General features: G+C 39.4%; 1 protein-coding gene across 2 annotated transcripts in view; it reads right to left on the bottom strand.

Annotated features, from left to right (window-relative positions):
• LOC309714009 (disks large-associated protein 1-like) overlaps positions 1-20,800 on the bottom strand; it is a 96,726-nt gene that overhangs the window by 43,578 nt on the left and 32,348 nt on the right. For both annotated transcript variants that reach the window (XM_082546057.1, XM_082546058.1), the window contains exons 2-3: positions 19,167-19,252; positions 1,915-3,030 (exon numbers count right to left, since the gene is read on the bottom strand). In XM_082546057.1, coding sequence (XP_082402183.1) covers positions 1,915-2,973 — 1,059 coding nt within the window. In that variant the 5' untranslated portion in view covers positions 2,974-3,030; positions 19,167-19,252. The remainder of the gene's footprint in view (positions 1-1,914; positions 3,031-19,166; positions 19,253-20,800) is intronic.

Below are 20,800 nucleotides of genomic sequence, written 5' to 3'. Positions count from 1 at the left end.
TCAAATTCTTTTACTACTATTAACTAATTAGCAGACTGCAATTCATGACCCCTGCTTGATAACCAGGTGTGCTAGTGTTAGACGTTAACTTACTACCCTGTCAGCCAAAACTTCAGAAACCAGTTGATGACATCATCCCCATTTTAATATGCAGTCTGTGGATGTAACCTCTGAATGTTTCATGAAAAGGGTCAATTAAGTGAGTGTGTGAACATCAAACACCGGATTACAAAATCCCATCCCACTAGGTGATGCAAATAGCATGTCTTTTTGTTTTAAGCATTCAAAAAGTGTCTGGAGACTAACTTGTCAGGCTGCTCTCCTTGAAAGCCACTTTTCCCTTCCGTCTCGCTCTCTGGAGAAAAAGCAATGGCTCTTTTAGGCTAGAAGAGTTGTTGCCACACTGCAGTGACAACATCCTTCCTTGATCTGCTCACTCCGTTTTTCAGGATGTTAAAATGCATGGCCATACAGAACTTTGTCTTTTATGTTTTCCTACTCTCGCATTCTGCCTTTTACTTTCTCCATTCATGCACTCTTCTGTTGCCCTTATTTGCCCCCCCCCCCCCCGCCCAAAAAACCCCGCACACACATACACATGCTTTCGTCTATTCTCTCCGGCTTGTCTCTCCATTTCTTTCCTCGGGCCTAAATTTGCAGCTCAGCTCAATGCATGAAAATGCATGAAATCTGAAACACTTTTATCTTTTCCCAGAAAAGTGAAGCATGATCGGGTCCCTGTGTGCATGTGTCCCTGTGTATTTTTGAGCACGTGTGGCCACCATGCTTAGGAAGTAGAGTGGTTTTCTCTTAATTTTTTGTCTGCTGACCTCTGATCTCATAGTAGCACCACACTTTTTCTTTGTAAATAGGATATATTCAGACATTTACAACCATATACCCACCAATCCTGCTATGACCAATGCAATTATAATGTTAACAGCTGTAATAATGTAGTTCCATGCTGCAAGGTGTCATTAATGCTCCACAAACACAAACCAGTCAGGTTTTTACACTGAACAAAGAAATAATTATATTGAAAGTAAATGTAAGTTGTGCATAAGTAATTTTAATTACTTCACAATTTCCTGGTAATTTAGTGGAAAAACAAATAATATTTTCTGAGCTTACAATGTAAGTACTTTCTGGGGTGAGGGCTGTATTATGGAGTGTTTTACTAGAAGGGAGACACATATTATACTGTAAGTAATCTTAAGTACAACATAAGTTAAAAAGGATGATTAAATAATAAAAAATTCATCAACATAATGAAGATTAATTAACAATGTAACAAAATAAAGCTGTAAAAAGGCTAAATTAATCCACTTAATAATAAGGCTTGTGCCCTGAAAAGTACAGCGTATTTTCTGTAAAATTACCAGGAAATTATGCAATACTTAAGTAATTGTAACTGCATAAGTAATTTTAATTACTTCAATTTACTTACATACTTAAATTTTGCTTCCTGTAAAAATCTGACTTGTTATACCTTTATTCTAAATTACCTGCCTTTAAGAATTTGCATTTCAATATAATTACATCGTAATTTGAATTACAGGGGAATTAAGCCCTTAAACCCCAGCCATATAATTATAAATATTGTAAATATTTCAGTGCATTCAACCACAACCACAGAGGATTAGATGGTATGTGATGAGTCTGAAAAATGTTTATGATTATATCAAGAATAAATTCAACAAGAGATCAAAGCTCAGGGGAATGAGATGAACGAGTCTGGGTCGCTGTGACCCTGATTAGTCTCTCTCCATCTCTCTCTCTCTAAATCACAATGACGCATGCAAGCAAACAAATGCAGATTTTGTGCAGAAAAACAGAAACATGGAGGAGCGGCTCACACCAGATGATGCATGAAGTTTGACACATTAGAGGTGGGGCTGTTGTAAACAGTCCTACCTGAAGGAAGTAGCAAGTGCGTCCCTGCTCGGCTTTCACCAGAGCTTTGTCTAGGTTGACTGAGGCCTTCTGGTAGACTTCTCTTGCTCTGCTCACCGTCAGAGTAGAAGACCATGAGCTCTTCTTCAGCTGAACTTGGGCATCGAGTGCACTCGTCAGCGGCAGCCCTCCACCGCTGCCCCCCGAACACGTTGAGCACTTCACATCGTTGTTGCTACGTGACGTCTTGAGAGACTGGGCGCTGATAGTGTTATAGGACTCCATGAAATACTGCGACTGGGATTTTTCTGGATGACGCCCCATAGTCATGACCCCAGAGGGCAGGCCTCCACTGTTGCTCGCATGTTGATGATGGTAGAGGCACACTTCCCGGTCAAGCGTGTCATCTGAGCTCCAGTAGCCTGAGATGGCAGAGCGCATCTTAGGCTCCGACTTGGAGCGGTCTTTGCTCTTACTGCGCTTGCTGTGCTTTAAGGTGCCAGAGGATGATGGTGGATCATCAGGACTGGATTTGCTGCCATTCATCCTCCCACTTCCTCCTCCACCAGACCCTGAGGGCCCCTCCAGGGAGTGTGACTTGGTGAAAAGCTTCTGGACAGAGTGAACAAGGTGGCGGATTCGACCGGGGCTGTCACTGCGTTGATGCTCCACAGCAGTGCGCTTATACTGCAGTGTGTGGTAGCCTTCACGCCGCAATGGTGCCTGGCTCTCAAACTGCTCTAGCAGGTTAGAGGGGATGCGATTGTTGTTTCCTCCTCCACCTCCCTTACTGCTCGGCCCGGTGTAAGGCACCAAAGCACCACACTCCTCCTTTAGCTCATGGTGAGAGCTGTACTGTCTGCGAGGGAAAGTGCAGCTGGCCAGATCAGGATAGGTACTGCACTCAGACTGGAAGGAGTTCCTTTGGGTATAGCAAGGGTGGTCAGCAGGATGAGCATCCCCAGAGTTTAGGAAGCAGGACCGACGATCTGAGTGTCCCAGGGTCATCGAGTCGTAAGAAGGGTCGCAGGTCACTGTGTGATGGTGACTGCGACTGCTGGACAGACCTTTCATTGTCATCGTGGCCAGGTCTTCAACTGCTGCTGCAGGAAGTCTGCAAAGGCCCAGAAACTAGCTCTGCAAAGAAATACACAGCCATGGGGAAGAACAGACAAACAAACAAGAACAGAGAGAGACAGAAAACAGAATTATAAATATCTATTTGCATACACTTAAAAGCTCAATTTAATGTTTTCATCCGATTTTATTTGAGGAAGATGATTTTTGGCCGTCCTTCACAGCTGAGAAAATCTGATGTTGACAGGCCTTGGACCTATCCTTGCCTCAGTCTTTGATTTTTGCCCTTCAAAACTTCAAAAGGAGGATTTCTAAATATAGCAGCCATTTGGCATGTTGTCCCAGACACCCAGATCTGTCCTCAAGCCTCTTCCTCCATTTCTCTGTTTAGTCTACTACATTTCAGTGAACAAAAAAATGACAGTGAATCAAGGAAACAGAGAGAACTAAAGCAAGAAAAGGTAGCAAGGAGAGATCAAATCTATTTCAAGTGTGTGCTAAATTTGTTCAAGGCTACTGTAAAATGAAACTTCAATGGAAGTCAAAGATACAAGAAATCAGGGATGGTAATGCAGCGACTTTACCACAACTGTCCCCTGTCTCACAAATTTAATCCAGTGCTTTCATGTTTGGGTAGCACTAAAACAAAAAAGAAAACATATCTAGTTTTGTTTTACAGCTTACCTGCTCGCTGAGTAAATATGCACATCCCCACACCCACAAATACAATCAGTGATCACATACCCCCTCTATACCTCTAGGTCTTCTAGGGGGGAAACCAATTGGCCAGTAAAACCCAGCTGACAGCTTCTGGGCTGGTTGAGGCGACTGCAATAAACGGCCTTGCCCTTACAGGGTGACTACAAAAGAGCGGCATACATCAGCATCCTTAAAGTGCCTTCCTTACCCATGTGGGGCTGTGGCTGGCTGGTCGGTGAATCCACACTGTTTCCAGTGGACTGGAGGTATAGCTAACAAGACAATAATCGGAGCCCACGCACCTCAGGGTAGCACAGCGACAGCAGTGAGGCTTAGCCTCAGCAGGCAATTCATTACACTGATTTACAATGCAGTACCAAAGGCCACTAAGGTATATTTTATTTTTAAAAAATGGGAAAAAAAGGGTTGGGAGTTAGGGTGGGAGAAATGAACATAGGACAAAAAAAATGATGGAGAAGCAGAATTAAATATCATGGCAAGCGTTTACTTCCCTTGAGGACATGGTGTTGGGTGCATGTGAGGTGCAGTTAAGTGAATGGCTGTACTGTTGAAAGATTTATTATTTTCTTTGACTGTAAACTAGGTGCTACATTAATTGAAAAACTAGGGGAATAATTCATGCAATTTCCTTGTCTCCGCTAAACCAGAGGATTAAATCATTCAGGGAGAGAATTAAGCAAATAGATTTCTCTTATTGTATGAGTGAAAATGGAAAATCCACAGTGGTCAGTCCCCACCCCCACCCACCATCCGCAACGCACTCACAAGAGTGAATTCACATGCGGCACCCACCGCATACAACAAAGACGTGCACAGTGTCCGCTTCTTGCAGAGCACTTAAAAAGTGGGCTGTGTCCAACTAAAGGTATTCATTGCAGTTGACAGAGATCTCTTCTGTTGGCCACTGAAGCACAGAATGTGACCTAAATAAAAGGCCCTCGCGGTGATCCACAGCAGCGTGTTTGTGGCACAGCTGTCTGCAGAGCTGCGCTAAAGCTGAAAAGCTGAAGTTGGGTCATGTTGGCTATCTGCCTGCTAGCAACAAATACCCATGCGCACACACACACGCACACAGACACACACAAATGCGTTAACCTGACAGACTGCATATACATGCAGAATTTTGATGCTGCTCGCTCGTAAAGAGCAGTTTATCAACAACACAAAGGACCTGGTTGTAACGGGTTTGTCAGGTATGACCTTCAGTTATAAGCGCTCAAAGACACCTGTGGTTATGTATTATGCTGTATGTCCACTGGAGGTGACTGACCCAGTTAAGTCTACCTGTCTGGGTAACCAACCACAATTTTGTGCGCCAGGAGTTAATTATAGTGTCAACTGAACTGTGGAATAGGGGTCTTTATGGCCACACGGTTTCATAGCACATGTAGCTTCGCTTTTATTTTTGCACACACTAAAAGACGGTAGTAACCAAAGTGCAAGCTCCTTCATCACTCCTCACAGTGTGCAAATATTACATAACAGATGTTCTGCTGCTCTAATTACAGGACCAGTAATCATCAATATGTAAAGAAACGTAAAGCTTGATGAAGGCTTAGCTATGAGTGTAGAGCTGCTGCTTTGGGTCTTCCAGTGAGAAGGGGTGCTTAAAATCATGGCTTCCACAGTACGAAAAGCAACAAGCAAACAAAAGAACATCAAGAAATTTGAGAGAACTTGTTCCTTCTACTTTGTGTAAACAGCCTCTAAAAACCACAGAGAGTTCATTGCATTTAAAGTGATTGCTGAACAGCAAGGTGTGCAAACAAAATGCAGGAGTAGATAAAACAAGCCAGGCTATGAATGTTAATGCTCATTAACACCTGTGCTTCATCAGCACAGCGGGAAAAAAATCTATTTGGATGCCAGCTTTCTTTGGGGTTAGATGAGATGAATGTAAAATAGATTTTTCCTCATCATCTAACAGCGTAAGCAGGCAAGGACGCAGCGTCACAGTGGCAAAATCTACTCTTAATCTTCTTCTACCTCACCATTAGTGAGTCACACTTAAACAAATAAAAAAAAAGTGGCATGGAAATGCAAAGCAGCACTGACTTACAGCACACCATCTTAGGAAGTGTTGGAATCAATAAGCATTAGAGTGAGAAGACTACTGCAGCTTCTGCTGGTGAAAAAATACAAAGCCGCTGTACAGACAGCAGACAGTCTATCTTCCTCAATCAACACTGAAAACTAGTTGCTGGAGCTCGGGGTTTAGAGAGCCCCCATGAAGCCTTTAGAGGCTGCAAGGCTACAGAAAGTCTTCACTTCTCTCTTGAGCCTGGGTAATGCTGTCTCCAAAGAAAAAAAAGAACATTACCAATCTCCTCTTCACAGGAGATCAAATCACCACAGCAAATCTGGCTCATACGTGTGTGTTTGTGTGTGTGCGTCTATGTGTCTGTGCTTGTTTCTAATCAAAAGAAAGGGTTCAGCGCTTTACCTCCAGTTTCCAGGTCCAGTAAAGTTCTCCTTCGATCGTGCAAATGTTTGCAGTTAGGCATACTGCATAATATTACTGACCAGACAGGACGTAAAGGTGAAGATGCTATAGACACAAAGGATATATTTTTTATTGCTTTCCATGTGTAAGACATAAAAGGGCAATAAGTCTTTACCCATGTGATTCTCAACCGCAATGTATGTCTGTGTAGGTTCTCAGTCATCCAGGTCATGGTAATCTAAGGAGCTTGGAAAGAAAAGCAGTGGGACTTCTTTAAGTTTCTTGAAGACGCTTCACTCTCATCCAAGAAGCTTCATCAGTTCTAAGACCAAATGGTGGAGAGACCCAGGTATGTAAGCCCGAGTAGGAGTTGTCCCTTATGACGATGGTTGACCCACTATTGATTATGTGACTCATTACATGAGACAACGTGTGAAAAAGTGTAACGCTGACCCTAGATGTGTCAGTTGATCCCAATTACTGCAGTGTACATGCTTCTCAAAAAGACAAATATTTACTCCTACATGCCAAATGATTCAGAATTCAATATGTTTATGACAAAATAGGCAAATAAGAGTTTCTTGACATTTCAAATAAGACATATTTGTCTCCCAATACTTTGATTACCTGCATGCATACTTACATGTTGCAAAGGTAAGGCGATACTGTACACTGCGCTCTGGATTTTCATAAAAATTTGAATGCAAAATACGTATTTGTTTTGGTTTAATGGGCTATCCTGCTCTGCTCTTTTTTCAGGTCAGTATTCGTGCACGTATGACCTGGTGTGCCTACATATGAAGCCAAGCGAATAGCTTTGGTTTCATTTCTCTGGTTTTAACATATGTTTCTGAGCTCTGAGACTTGTGCTGCCACTGCACTTCACCAGCAGACAAAAGGCTGTGATGCCTCTAGAGATGACATTTGAAAAGCTTAACTTTAATGTCAAGCAATTTAAAATAAAGTGTCTCTCTGTAAATAAAGCTCTGGTTAATTTGAACGATCCATAGATCTTGCTGGAGTTTTTAAACCGAAACACAACATACATGGGGGCGATCGTGGCTCAAGAGTTGGGCGTTCGCCTTGTAATCGGAAGGTTGCCGGTTCGAGCCCTGGCTTGGACAGTCTCAGTCGTTGTGTCCATTAAACAGCATAAAAAGACTACAGAGGCTCATAGATGAACAATGTAATTACAGTAATGCTTTTCTGAGTGAACAGATCAACAATGAAACGGAAAGTAAAATGCTGCCTGCAAAATATCGAGTATTTTAAAAAGTACTAAATTCTCTACCTTCCCTCAAATACAAATACATACAAGGTTTATTGAGAAATTCTGTCGAGCCACTTTAGCCACACACTAACAACTTCAACAAAACTCACCCACATTTTTAAATATACTTGAAAGACACCCATGAGAGAGCTGCAGCTGGCAGTGAAACAACAGTGACAGAGAGGATATTCTCATCCTGAATGTGCAAACAGTGTCTTAGAAAAAAACAAAATCCCACAGAGAACAATGTTGTAGAACATTTTTAAGACAGCCAGGGACCCAAAAAAAAATTTGAGGAAAATGGTATTTTTTTTTCTGCGATTATGTAAAAGTGGCTTTTAGGAATGCCAGGAGAGGCTGGGTACCACTAACTTTAATGTCTTGCTGTTAAAATGGCTCTTAAATGATAGATGACTGTCTTGAGTGACGGTCCTCACTGACTGCACCAAGATAACACTCTGAACAAAAGCTACACATGATTGCTTCTGGTTTATGAGATATTCTTCATTAAACGTATGTCTGCACAAGCAATATCAGACATGATAGGAGTCACACAAAAAGGTAACTTGACAGAAATAGCACACTTTCAGCATGCCATCTCATTTCCAACCCAGAACACTTGATGTTACACCAAAAGATAAGGAGGCAGTATATCTTTACCATATAAATGACAGCTTACGCAACGTGTTTCCACCGTAATTTGTGATTGTTAGTGGGCTTTATTCAAAACACTTAAGAATGAAATATGCTGCTGGCATCCTATCAAAACATTTTAAATAACTTGACAAATAAACACATATTTAAGGCACAGCTTTAAAGCGTTTTTTTCTTTTGCTTAGCCAAACAGATTCTTCTACCTTCTGATCGAGGTAGTTTCACCTGACGCATAATAAGCGTGTTTCCTTTCACTGTATTGGCTGCATTATAAACCTGCATGCCGTCATGGATGGATTGATGTTCCTGGTTTCCACAAGACAGCTCCTTTGTCACAACCAAACTAATTAGGCTGACTGTCAGGGCTCCCTCTGACAAATGGAGTGACTGTGTTGAGTTATAGCTCAGGACCCATCAGAGACAAATTCCTCTGCTGATGAGGTCTATTTGATGAAGGTAAACAAATTAACGCATGCATTAACTTTAGAAAAAGCCTGGTGTTGTTGGTGTCAGGCAGAGCTGTCATTGCAGGATGTTTAAAGAAATTCAATAACACAAGCTAATGTACACAATGCCCCAACGGAGGCAACCACGCAAGCGATTCAGAGGTCATTTTAATGTTATGTCAGGGACTGTGGATTGTGCGAGTGCATTTCTGTGTAATTTTTTGATTTGCTCATTTATATTTAATTCAACCTTTCTTCTATTTCTGAGATTTTGGAGGAACTTTAATGTTAACGGTAGCAAACTTTAAAGTCGACTTCTGTTAAAGGTGCTATAAAAATATAATAATAGTTGTTTTTCAAAGTTTAATCCTTGAATTTTTAACACTTTAAAGCCTGAACAACGTAATAGTTGCCAAAATGTTTAATTTGTTGAGAATTATTTGCGATTTATCTTTGGATTATATGTGGGAAAAACTACACTTATACTGTGCAGCAGGGTGTTGTTCAACAGCTTTGTCCTGCAACTGTTACTCTCTTATTCTAAGTGAATTTCATCTGTTAAACATTATGAACAGAAACAACAAAAAAGATATAATATAACAATAGAAAAGTACTGTAAAGCTCCCATGCTGAACAGGATTCTTGACATTTCTCTTAAATAATGTATTCATTCAGGAAGCTTTTGGTCTTTAAAGAAAAGGGACTCGAGTAGCTCTGACACTGCTTTGCCTCCATAACGAAAGGCCATGACTCTGCTGAGATTGCAGTTGTATGGCTTCAGGTTGAATATATCATGGATATACTGTAAGAATAAAGGACAAAGATGCAGCTTCTAGATGCCACTTTCTTTTTAAAGGGTACGTTTGTAGTCAGATATGATAAAATCAGTTTTATAAGGCAGTCATGTGATCTGTAAGGGTACTTCTTCAGCTTGCTATTTGTAATTTTAACAACTTTAACAACCCCAATCTATTTTTTTAAGATCTCTACTATAAAATATCTTCTATGATGACTGTAGCATGTGTGTATATATGTAACTCTGTATGTACCCCATCTCCTCCTTAAGGGTGGGCCAATCTGAATGAAACTTGCACAAACACAGAGCAGATATTAACATCTTTATCTTTTAAAACACGTGTTATAAATTCTATTTAAATGAGTTATAAATAGATTTATAATATAAACGAATTAAACTATAAATGATTTACTATTAAATCAGCAGTTTAAGGTTAAATATTACTATGTATTATGTTTCTTAAATGTGTCTTTAACAATTAGAGGCTAAAAATGTAAGTTTATTTGGTGATTATCACTGGCTATACCAACATTATTATATTCCACGTAAACATTAAACCCAAGGTTTTGCTTTCCTTTAAAACTGAACAGATTTATGTCGCCTGACTTTGTAGCTTGTTAAGAAAAAATAGATATATATTATTGTTATATATATATGTATTCTCATTCATATATGAATTTTTTGTTAAGTGTTTAGAAACAAACAACTTTTGTCATCTGTTTTTTGTGGTTTGATGAAGACATAAAGAAGAACAAGATAAACTAACAATACAACTCTGCGCCACACACAAGCACAGTGAAAAAGCGCTGGGGGCCTGCCAAAAACTGCCCCGAGGGCAGGTTTTTCTAATAATAATACAACTCAGATTGTTTGAATATACGCAGTATATAAGCGCAATAAACCAACAGACTTATACACCAGCAATGGTAATTTATGAAATACCCTACAGGCTACATTATATCAGTGCAGAACATTAAACTTAATACAAAGCAACAACAGAGGTGCACAAACAAGAAGAACTGATTATGGGGAGTATGTGTGTTGCCCAAAAGCAATTTTAGAGGATAATAAGGCTATAAGAATAAAAGGTCACTTTGACCTGTTCCAAATAATCCACCTTCACAAACCTTGATATTATATTAGTGTGACAAATTACTATTTTCTTTCTCCTCCCTCTCTCAATTCTTTTTTTTTAATAAAGTTCAATAAAGCTATCCATAAAAAGCAGTCAAGGAAATTGGACAAGGGAGGACAGCATCGCCATGGAAACAAATGGATTTTCTGGTGGAAAACAATGTGTTTTCAGCTCAGCTAGTGACAACTCATATGTACCAACCGCTTTGGGATCATACATGCGGACAGCAACAGGAGTCACCATTTCTTGTGCTTTATATCTTCATGTGTCCCCAGGGCATGCAGGGAAACTGTGAAAAATGTGTGAACCTCAGACTTATCATCTACATTTAGAGGGAAGAATTTCTGAGTGGTGACAAAAACAGTTCTGACCTATTTATTTTTGTTCCTGAAGAAACGTCTAATTTAACATGATGAATGAATAAAAACCCAAATTATTTCACTTTTGTTTATGATTTTGCACTACAATGACCAAAACAGATCGTTTATTTATATATTTCTATGGCATGAAAAATGAAGAGCTTCAATCATTCTCCTTAATTTGCATTTTGCAACAATTCCTCTAAGTGGGACGCTGTAACATTCAAAAAGCTATTCCGAGCCTGCCAACGCACAAACTCATAAAGCAGAAGGTAAAAAGTATAGCCTGTGTCACACAATCTCACACAATAGTAATGTTTGTGCTTTTATTGTCTCTTAAGAGCTATGAAATCTGGGGCGCCTAATTCGGGACTACGTGGAAGTGGTGTAGTGATGACGGTGAAAGCTAAATCGAAACGTGGAGAGTCAGGATCTATGTGCATGTGCATCTGTGTGCATGTGCTACATAACTCTTTGTACCCTCATCCATCAAGCGCATGCATGACCCACATGTGAAAAAGTTGCTAATGCTGCTGATGTTAATGTACGCCTTGCAACTCTTTCCTCCTTGTGGCATTTTTGCTGTGTTAACACACTTGTAGCCAAACGCTGCTTCATTGTTACGGCTAATTTAAGTGATGCAAACGTTTCAGAGCAGCACATATAAACTGAAAAAGGGCATTTAAAACAAGCATTAAATGGGGGGTATATTAGACCGCCTTCTGATTTTTCTTCCTGTTATCCAACACTGTGATGCCGCATGGTGCGTGACTTCATTCATATTGTAAAAGCATTCGTGATGTGAAAAGGCATACAGACCCACATTCACTGCAGTAAAAATCAGGTTATGTGCATGCACTTTGCTTGTACAGTATGCACAGTATAGTCACTTGCTACTGTCGGGCAAGATTAGCATCACAGTATTGCCAGAGGCATGCACAGTGTCACGTGACTTTGAGCAACTGACTCTACAGTTAATTACATGTCAGAAAACAAAGCTGGCATAAAGTGCACATAGCTATGTGTTAATATGCTTTTAGCTAATATAGGACTCTGAACTTTTATTGTACGGGACTGATGCAAAAACAAAACTAATACACATGAGGCCTAATGCCAAACAATGACATGTGATTTGCCACTATTGTAATTCTATAATGAAATAACTTAAACAGATTAAAAAATCCAGGAAAAAAGCCCCTGCAAAAGCATTAATTTTAACATCTGTTTCTGTTTGGTAGGCACTTTCCATTAAGGGCTGGCAGCTGACTGAGGCCTTTTGATGAGATTACCTGTACACAGGAGTGCAGCAGTGCAACATGGGGAAAAGAATAACTTGGAAATATGTCACATATTAACTTGTTTTGTAAGCTCCAGTATATTTTTCTTTGTGTAAAGACTGTTTTTTTTGTTTGTTTGTTTTTTTTGTTTTGTGTAAAGACTGTTATCAGCTGGCCTTTGTCACTACTCCAATATTCACTGCTCTTTGTGGATTTAGCCATCTGAATTCAACAATAAGCAAATGTTTCATGAGCTATTATGACTGATTTCCAACCCCTAGACACCATAAAGCTAGCATTAGATTCCTTCACCGACTCAGCATTATCATCTTAAATATAAATGAATGACTGCTAACCTTGATTTGACCTAGTAACAGTACCTAAGATGTAACCAATCAAACACAGGAATCAAACACAGGATGAAACTGGCTATTATTTTCATGCAATCTTTAAATAACACAAAATTAGTAAACTTCAATTTGTTTTGCAATAAGTTTAACAAAAATATAGTTCAGCAACACACCAAATAGAGATCCAATGTCCACAATGTCTGATTTAAAAATTCAAAAATGAATTAGGACATTAAATGTAAGTTTTAAATTTCCAGCCTATAAAATTTCCCTTCCTCTCCTTTCCCCTCTTTCTTACACACTGATGATTTTTATTTCACTGGGAAACAAAGCAGCTGTACATTTCCCTCACACATTTTTTGTGACAACACACAGAAACAGTTTACTTTTTTTTGTTGCTTCTGAAATTTCTTGCCACTTCAAAATATTAATACTTAATGTCAGCTCCTGTTCTGTAGCCATGTAGCTGCACAAGTACTGTGACTATAACTTTACATCTGCACAATGCAACACATCACACTGAAAGTAAAAAGGGATGTTGAGGCTGTAAGTGGGCCTTGAGATGTCATTATTTTCTTATTACAAAGCAAGTGTCTCCTTGCTGCCACTGGAAGCAAGGCCAGGATGCCGCACGGGAAAAGTTAACCCATTCAACACTAAAATGCATTAACCTGCCTATCAGATTTAATTGCTTATTAATTGAAGGTGTCAAAATGCTGCTCTGAATCTTTTAGTCCATCTTTAAGTCCTAACTGTGCAACGCCTCTAAGAAAAAGCTTGGCAATTTGTGTCTCTCCCTTGCAGTGGGTGGCATGTCACATCCAGGACACGTCAACAGATGCTTGACAGATCTGGGAGTGTGATCCAACTGAGCAAGAGGGGAGGATGGGGGGTCTAACCCACTGCCTATTCGTATGAGTGCTGGTGGATGCAAATCCAATGTGTCACATACATGCACAAGGCAAGCAATCGTAAAAACAGATACTAGCCAGTGAATAAACATGCTGGACACACACTCACACAGAGGCTAGGAGGCATTCTTCCAGCTCTCCCCTGCACACTGTGGAGAGTTGATCCTCAACCAAACATGCTGCCTGCACAGAGAGCAGGTGTCAGACCAGGTGAGTACTGTGCACTGACAGGTAGCATGTGACCTCGCATCAAAACCTGGCGGCACGGACAGGGCATGCAAATTCCCAACTAAATAGCATCCACAAGGCTCATGTCACCAAAAAAGCATCTCCTGCCAACTCAACCCTAGTCGAGACTCAGCAGCTGGCAGCTGCATAAGATAGTGGTCACCTTCATATGTCACTCTGTGCAGATGTTCAACAACATCTATAATCAATAACAAACTATTAGAACAGAACAGAACTGCACCATTTTTAAAGATGCACGATCTTATCCTCTTTGATAGAATTACTTGAGCCAATATCCTAAAAGCAAAATAACTCCCAGTTTAATAATTTGTGTGTTTTTTGTGCACATAGGGCCATCTTAATCAATATTTCTGCATACGTAAACTTCCCTTTGCACGATTCAGGGATTTTTCAGGGTCACCTCTCTACTTGCTTCAATGAGATGCATTAAGCAATGTTCAGAATATTCTGCTCTGCTCACAATGTTCTTTTCCATTAAAGAAAGTTTCAATACAAGTAAGTGACTTGCAAATTTTAAAAAGTTATCTACTACTGCTAAACTTGAGCCAAACTACAATATTTAGTTTCAAGCGTGAGGCTGAATACCATCTATTTTCACAGATATCAGGACTACAGTATCATGTAAATCATATCACCTGATTATGCTTAGTCACTGAATTTGTTTTTTCATTTTTACAATGAGCTAAGAACACATTTATAGAAGTATTTCTTAAGTTGGTCCTTTACTGTCAAGGGTTTTTATTAGAAACAAAGCATTAAGTGTTGATAATGCTTTGCTGTTGAGTCTTTTATGAACAGCTAAATGAAGTGTGAAATGTGCAGTTCATTGAGCAAGTTAAATTAGCTTCCCATTTCATAAATTGCTTAGGTACCGACAGATAACAGCCTCCAACTTACCGGTACTGTATACTGAGGTAACAAACAAGCACATTAAACATCACTTACATTTCAGATGTTATCACGGGAGGAATCATTTTTGCAGGAAAAAGTTTAAATATGTCTTACTGTGAACTACAAAAGTGAGATGTTCAAGCTGGTTTCTACTTCTCTGTCTGACAGACAGTAGATTAAGGCTGATTTGCTGAAAGCTTCCAGAAAAGTTGTGATGCTGTGTAAAATGTAGATAAAAACATAATGCAATTAAATACAATAACATCTCTCAGTTTTTTTTCTTTGTACTATTTTCAATTAAGATTGTTGTCTAAATGAATTGCACCCTGTTTTTACTCAATGGGCTTGTATCCTTAATTTATTATGTGCACAGTGCTACTATTTAAATCATTTACTACTGATTTCTTACACTTAATCTCTCAACTAGTCTCTACTGCAGCCTACTTATGTAAGAAAAAAAGCAGCGAATCACGACTGAAGCCCCCTTGCAGAACAAATGTGCTACTTCTAATGAGACTTGAGCAGATAATCTCATCCTTGCTGTTTTCTGTTAATCTCTGAGTATCATTGACAAGCACATTTGAGTGAATGTGGCATGAAGAAAAGATCTCATTTACACACTGTTAGTGGTGTATGAAATATCCATCTGGATGTCCAGTCATTTACTCCCAAGCACTCTCCCTACTCATTGCCTTACTTATAACCTTTCCCAATTATTTGATGATTCTTCTTCCATCTTCTCCATATTCCCAACCCCAGGTGTTCATTCTGTTCTGCTGTGATTGCTAGTATCAGCATCATGGCTCTCCTCCCACTGGCCAAGATTGACTTCATCTAATTAGGTCCTCATTTTCCACATAATCTCCACAAACACAGTCTAAAGAAGCCTCTCGATGCTGGATACCAAATGTGTCATTTCCACAGGAAAACATCAAGATTTTAGCATTTTCAAAATTGTGAATTGAAAAGTGTAGCTGCACAGCAGGAATTCTTAGATATAGCCTCAGCCATTGACCCATTTCTGCTTCTGGCTACAGTTCCCCTCACTTCCTTTTCAGGCTTCCCTGGGATTCACAGTACTTTGGCTTTGAGTCTGTTGGTAAAGAACATTACTTCTTTTCAAATAGATTCATATGTTGACCCATGCCAATACAATGATATGTTTTCAAATGGTAAGCTGTGCTTGCTGTAAATCCAGCTTTTTGGCAGTATCCCCAGACCTTAGGGTTCATGGTTGGCTTGTGTACAAGAGCTGAGCCAAAAATGTCATCCCATGCATGATTCTGTATTAACCACTAAATGATGATGGACTAGTTCCTATCTAATTCAGCTGCAGAACACACTTTTTATACTGGAAAAATGAAAAAACACAAGTTTCTGAAAAATACTTCTTATTACATTATTGCACCGTTTCCCATCTAGCTACACTCAGTAACCCATAATGTAAAAAGTGGTAATTTGTTTTTGTTTTTTTATCAATTTTGTGAAAACAAAAATATCAAAAACTATGGATTCTGTATTCAGAAACCTGTTTTAGTAATTTGTAGAAGCTCATTTGGCAGAAAGTGCACACCCACGGTTTCTTTGGTAAGTCTCCATAAACTCTGCATCTTTGTGGATCTTTCTGATCTTCCCAAACTCGTGTCAGATTGGATTAGGAGTCGTGATCATCAGGTCTCTCTAAAGATGTTTCTGTGGAGTTTAGGTCTAGGCTCCCATCAAGGACAACCAGAGACTTGTTTTGAAAGAAGGAAGAAGAAGGAATGAGTTCATGTAAATGTATATATACATGGCCAAGGCTCTTCTTGGCCATATACATGACCTCATTCCTCCTTGTTCTTCTTCCGGCCGCTTCCTTTAGAGGCCTCCACAGCAGAGATCATACATACATCTCATAGATGTCCTGCACCAGCCTCACATACTTCTCTGCCACTCCTGCCTTCAGGTTGAGTGTCATACCACTTCACCAATGTCAGGTTTTGGCACTGCAGCAGGTTTTTTGGATTTGGCTGCACTTATCCTTTCTTCACTTTTGACTTCTCTCCATGTCCCTGCTGCTTAGAAGCAAGCCCCATAGCATGATGCTACCACCAACATGCCTCACTTAAGTCACATCATTAGCAATTAGCTGGCATTAATTGATGTTTTCAGAATATGTTGGTTTGAGATCTGCCCAAAGAACTCAGCCTTTGACTCATCAGCCTAGAAAATCTTATTCTCTGCATGCCCAGTCACTGAGTTTGATTGGATGAGCTTCATGAAGGGTTTATTTGAATAAGATTCCTATTTGTTCCAAAGTTTTTCTCAATTCAATTATTGATACTATAGTTAGCCCAAAACTTAATGGTTACACACATAAATCTATAGTTCATAAATTCTGCCCTGATCTATGCCATAGATGTTATGACTTAAGGTTTTTTTGGCTGACATGCAGTGTGGACTGTAAGAACATATATGAATAAACAGGTGTGTGTTTCTAAGGTTTGTCCAGTCCATTGGCTTTGTCATGCCAACCAAATTACAGACACATTTGATAAATGTGTCGACTGACTGCACGGAGAGTGATTTTTTAACATGTCTGGTGAATATAGAAAGCTAAAATTTTATGATTTTACAGCTTTAACTACTACATTTTCACTTAAATTGATATGTTAATATTAATAACAGAATTAACTGAAACAATTACTAAACAGGTCTGGGGTATATGAAGTTTTATATCACAAAACAAGTACTCTACTGAATATGGCTGATGTATCAGTAATACATTTTGTGTGCTCAACACAAACTGAAGTACTTTCTGGGCACAGCTACAGTTTTGCCAGATTGTTTGGTATTATTTATTATTAGTATTATTTTTAGGACATAAAATCCTTAGAACTGGGACTTGGTTATAATGCATGAGGCATACCACCGAGCACTAGGCGAGATCTTTGTTTGTATTTTACGCTATATAGTTGTGTTTTTAAGCACAAAAATGTCAAATTCATGAGCAGGATGGATCACAACATAAAGCAAAAGAAAATGATCAGGTGGGGTTGTTAATCTTAATGCTGGGATTAGCATTTTTATTGTTTCTCCTTAGAAATCCTTTGGCCTCCTGTCTGTTTGTTGTCTCCACCACATTGCTAGAGTGCTTATGCTGGCAGAGTAAACATGTTCAGCACTATTACGCATTTTCACACACCTTTTAAAAACTGTTTATCTCACCACCACCATCCACTCGGTAACAACTAGGGCTGCCACAAACGATTATTTTGATAGTCGACTAGTTACCGATTATTTTTGCGATTAGTCGACTAATCAGATCATGCATCCATTGGACGTAAAACGTACGGCTTATTGCACCAGCAGCATCTGCTCTTATATAACTATCATTAGCTTACAGCTTTAAGATTTTAAGGTATGTGGTAACTAAAAATAAAGACAAGATGATAGTTTATTAAATTTTAATGAAATTTGCAGATTGTTTCGGTTTAATAAACTCCTTGCTATCTAAAATATAACAGGACACCGGAGTATTTTCCCCAGCATCTCACACTTCTGATGATCAGCTGTCTGCTTGATGTTTATTCAGCTGTGTAAAAACTATAAGTTTAATCTCAGCCAAACCGATTTACTCAGGAACAAATAAAATACTAAAAAAAAAGCCAAACAATAACATTTTGAAGTTATCTAAGTGACTTATATTAAATGTTTCACCTGAGTAGTGAAAGACGGCGGTGGGTTTGAAAACGATTTGCTGGGAGTCCGGTGTTCTCACAGGCTCTAGTGAGCCTAGCCCCCGGCTAGCTATCGAGCTAGTGGGTAACAGACGTCTCAGAAAACGTCAGAGCACTTTTGAAAATATGCGGTGTCTTGATAAACTGAGCAGATATTTGAGGTTTACACGGCTACATTCTCACCTGAAAATATGTTAAACTTTATTTTGTGACCCAGAAAGAATAATAAGAGTAATATTAAAACTAAGTAGCTGCCGCCATTGTTGGAAACTGAGCTGGGCCGCGCTATGAATTCTGGGACACAGCTACTTCTTCGGGGTTTAACGGCAGCTGGCATCCTTGTACATGCAGTGCTGCCATCTTCTGTTTCAGTCCGTTATTACACTCTTAAACCCTACTACTTATTCCTGCGTCTTTTGTGATCTTACAAAGCTTCAAACGACGCGTTGACTATTAAATCGGTCGTCGACGATTTTGATAGTCGACTAATCATGGCAGCCCTATTAACAACTTATCATTACACAAAGAGGGAAAAAAAACACTTTCATCCAGCATCTTTTTTACCCATTCATCTCACCTACGCATCTTTCTATCACCCCCCTTCTTTCCTGCCACTCACCCCACAGCCACTCTGTGCTGTGTTTGTGTCTCTTTCTGTTTTTGCTGTCACTGATGGTAGGCTGTCAATCTTGACAGATGTGTTTCCACTAAGGATGCACTAAAAGGTTATATCTGCTGTGCAGAAGAGTGATTGCAAAAGGTCAAGCGTGAATTATGAATGTGCAGGTGCTTTGAGAAGGAGCTTTAATAAAGTTGATATTATATATGTTAAGGTGTTTCTTTATACTACTTTAGCCACTTTCTAAGTGGTCACTGGCCATGGTGCAATAATAAAGGTGCATCCAAAGCTGCTTATAGCAGCACTTTGTTCAATATAATGATTCAGTGGAGAACAAACATTTAAAATGTAACTCACCTTCTTTACTGCTTCATCTTCGGCATATTTTCTCTCCTGTGCTTAATTCCACACCCCTTGTTGTCTGCGTATGCACATTTCTCCACCTTGAAGTGAATAAAAAGAGTCAGAATGAATTTATAACATATGAAAACACTCCTGTGGTGCTCTGCTGGCTAACGTGCTGGTCCCTGTGCCATGTGCTCATGCTGTGCTGCTGCTCTCTGCTCTTTTTCTAGGTTCACTTCAGACATACAACAAATAATGTAATAAAAAATTAAATTAATGCACAAATCATTCCCCCTTTTTGTAGAACCAATAAGAAAACTCTAGTCTTCTTTGGACAGAGTGGTTGGCTTAAGACATTAAATGACTGTGTGCATAATCAACTAAGCCCCGTGTTGTTTGGCTGTAAAATCACAGCACTAACATGCTTGTTTTCAGCCTAAAACTCATCTTTTGGGGAGCTGTGTTTCAGGAAAGAGGGAGGAGATATGCAGAATTCATTTTAAGCCTATTTGTGCTTATTTAATCTAGTGCGTTAAATCCTTGAGGTGTTTTGAGGGAGGGTGAAAACAGTCTTTGTTTCAGGGTAACTACTCTCTAATATTGAAAAGCAGAGTGTGCAGATCACCTATACTCTTTTTCAGCTTCTGAAAAGTTTTAAAGAAAGGTTTATGTATGGAAAAAGAACAACAGTGAGATGTGTTTTTAGTAAATATTCCTTCCTTGTAATATCCTGTCAAACTAGAGTCACTATGCTTTTGAGAATCAACAAAGCTTTTGCAAATTAGGTTTCTAGAAAGCATCTCTTTTCTGATATTCCATGAAGGTGATGAAGAGGATGTGGCAGGTAGTTCATTGCGAGGGCATGGAACAGATGGTGGTCTGTCTGACGCTCGCCGGGTGGGAATTGGTTTGGACAGGCTGGACATACACCCACTCGCACAGACACAGGTCAGGGCGAGGGCACCAACACTCCAGGGGGCTTTAGGTCTGCTTTACATGACAAGGATGTGTGGATGCTCCAAACAGGGTGGTAATGAAAAGTTCATTAGAATTTGGTGCAGAAATGGAATAAATCATATTCTCTTCATTGTGGTTTTTTGTGTTGGTTAATGACCAAGGGATTCACGAGCTTAAACAAATGCTAAGTAAGTGTATAAGGTCATTTTTGACTTGCCTGAATACAGAAAAGATTATTTCTACCATGCCAGACAGCTAAGTTAAACATGTAAATTAAATAACTTAGCAATATGATATTGCATGTATATAGCACATTTCATAACACAACACACAAACACACAATTAAATACAAGTCTGTGAGAATAAAAAAGGTTTTAAGTTTGTTTTTGAATAGACAGTTCTAACTGACCTCAGGGCAGCGGGCAGCTTCTTCCAACAAACTGGAGCACAACAACTGAAAGCATCCTCAGCACACTGAGATCTAATTCTAGGAGCAGCTAAAAGATGTGCACTTGATGACCTGAGAGGTCTGGTTGGTGTACACTGACCAATTCAGAGACCTACTGGCGAGGGCCAAACCACTGGGAGCTTCATGACATAAGAGAAGGGTTTTAGTGGTAATTCTGTTTTGAACAAAAGTAAGTTGGAGATAATGATTCTCCAACTTTTGACATGTTTAAATGTTAGAA

Source organism: Aulonocara stuartgranti (genome assembly GCF_965226115.1).
Source record: "Aulonocara stuartgranti genome assembly, chromosome: 9".
NCBI classification, from domain to species: domain Eukaryota; kingdom Metazoa; phylum Chordata; class Actinopteri; order Cichliformes; family Cichlidae; genus Aulonocara; species Aulonocara stuartgranti.
Note: the sequence above shows the minus strand (reverse complement) of the source record. Positions and strands in the feature narration are given on the sequence as shown.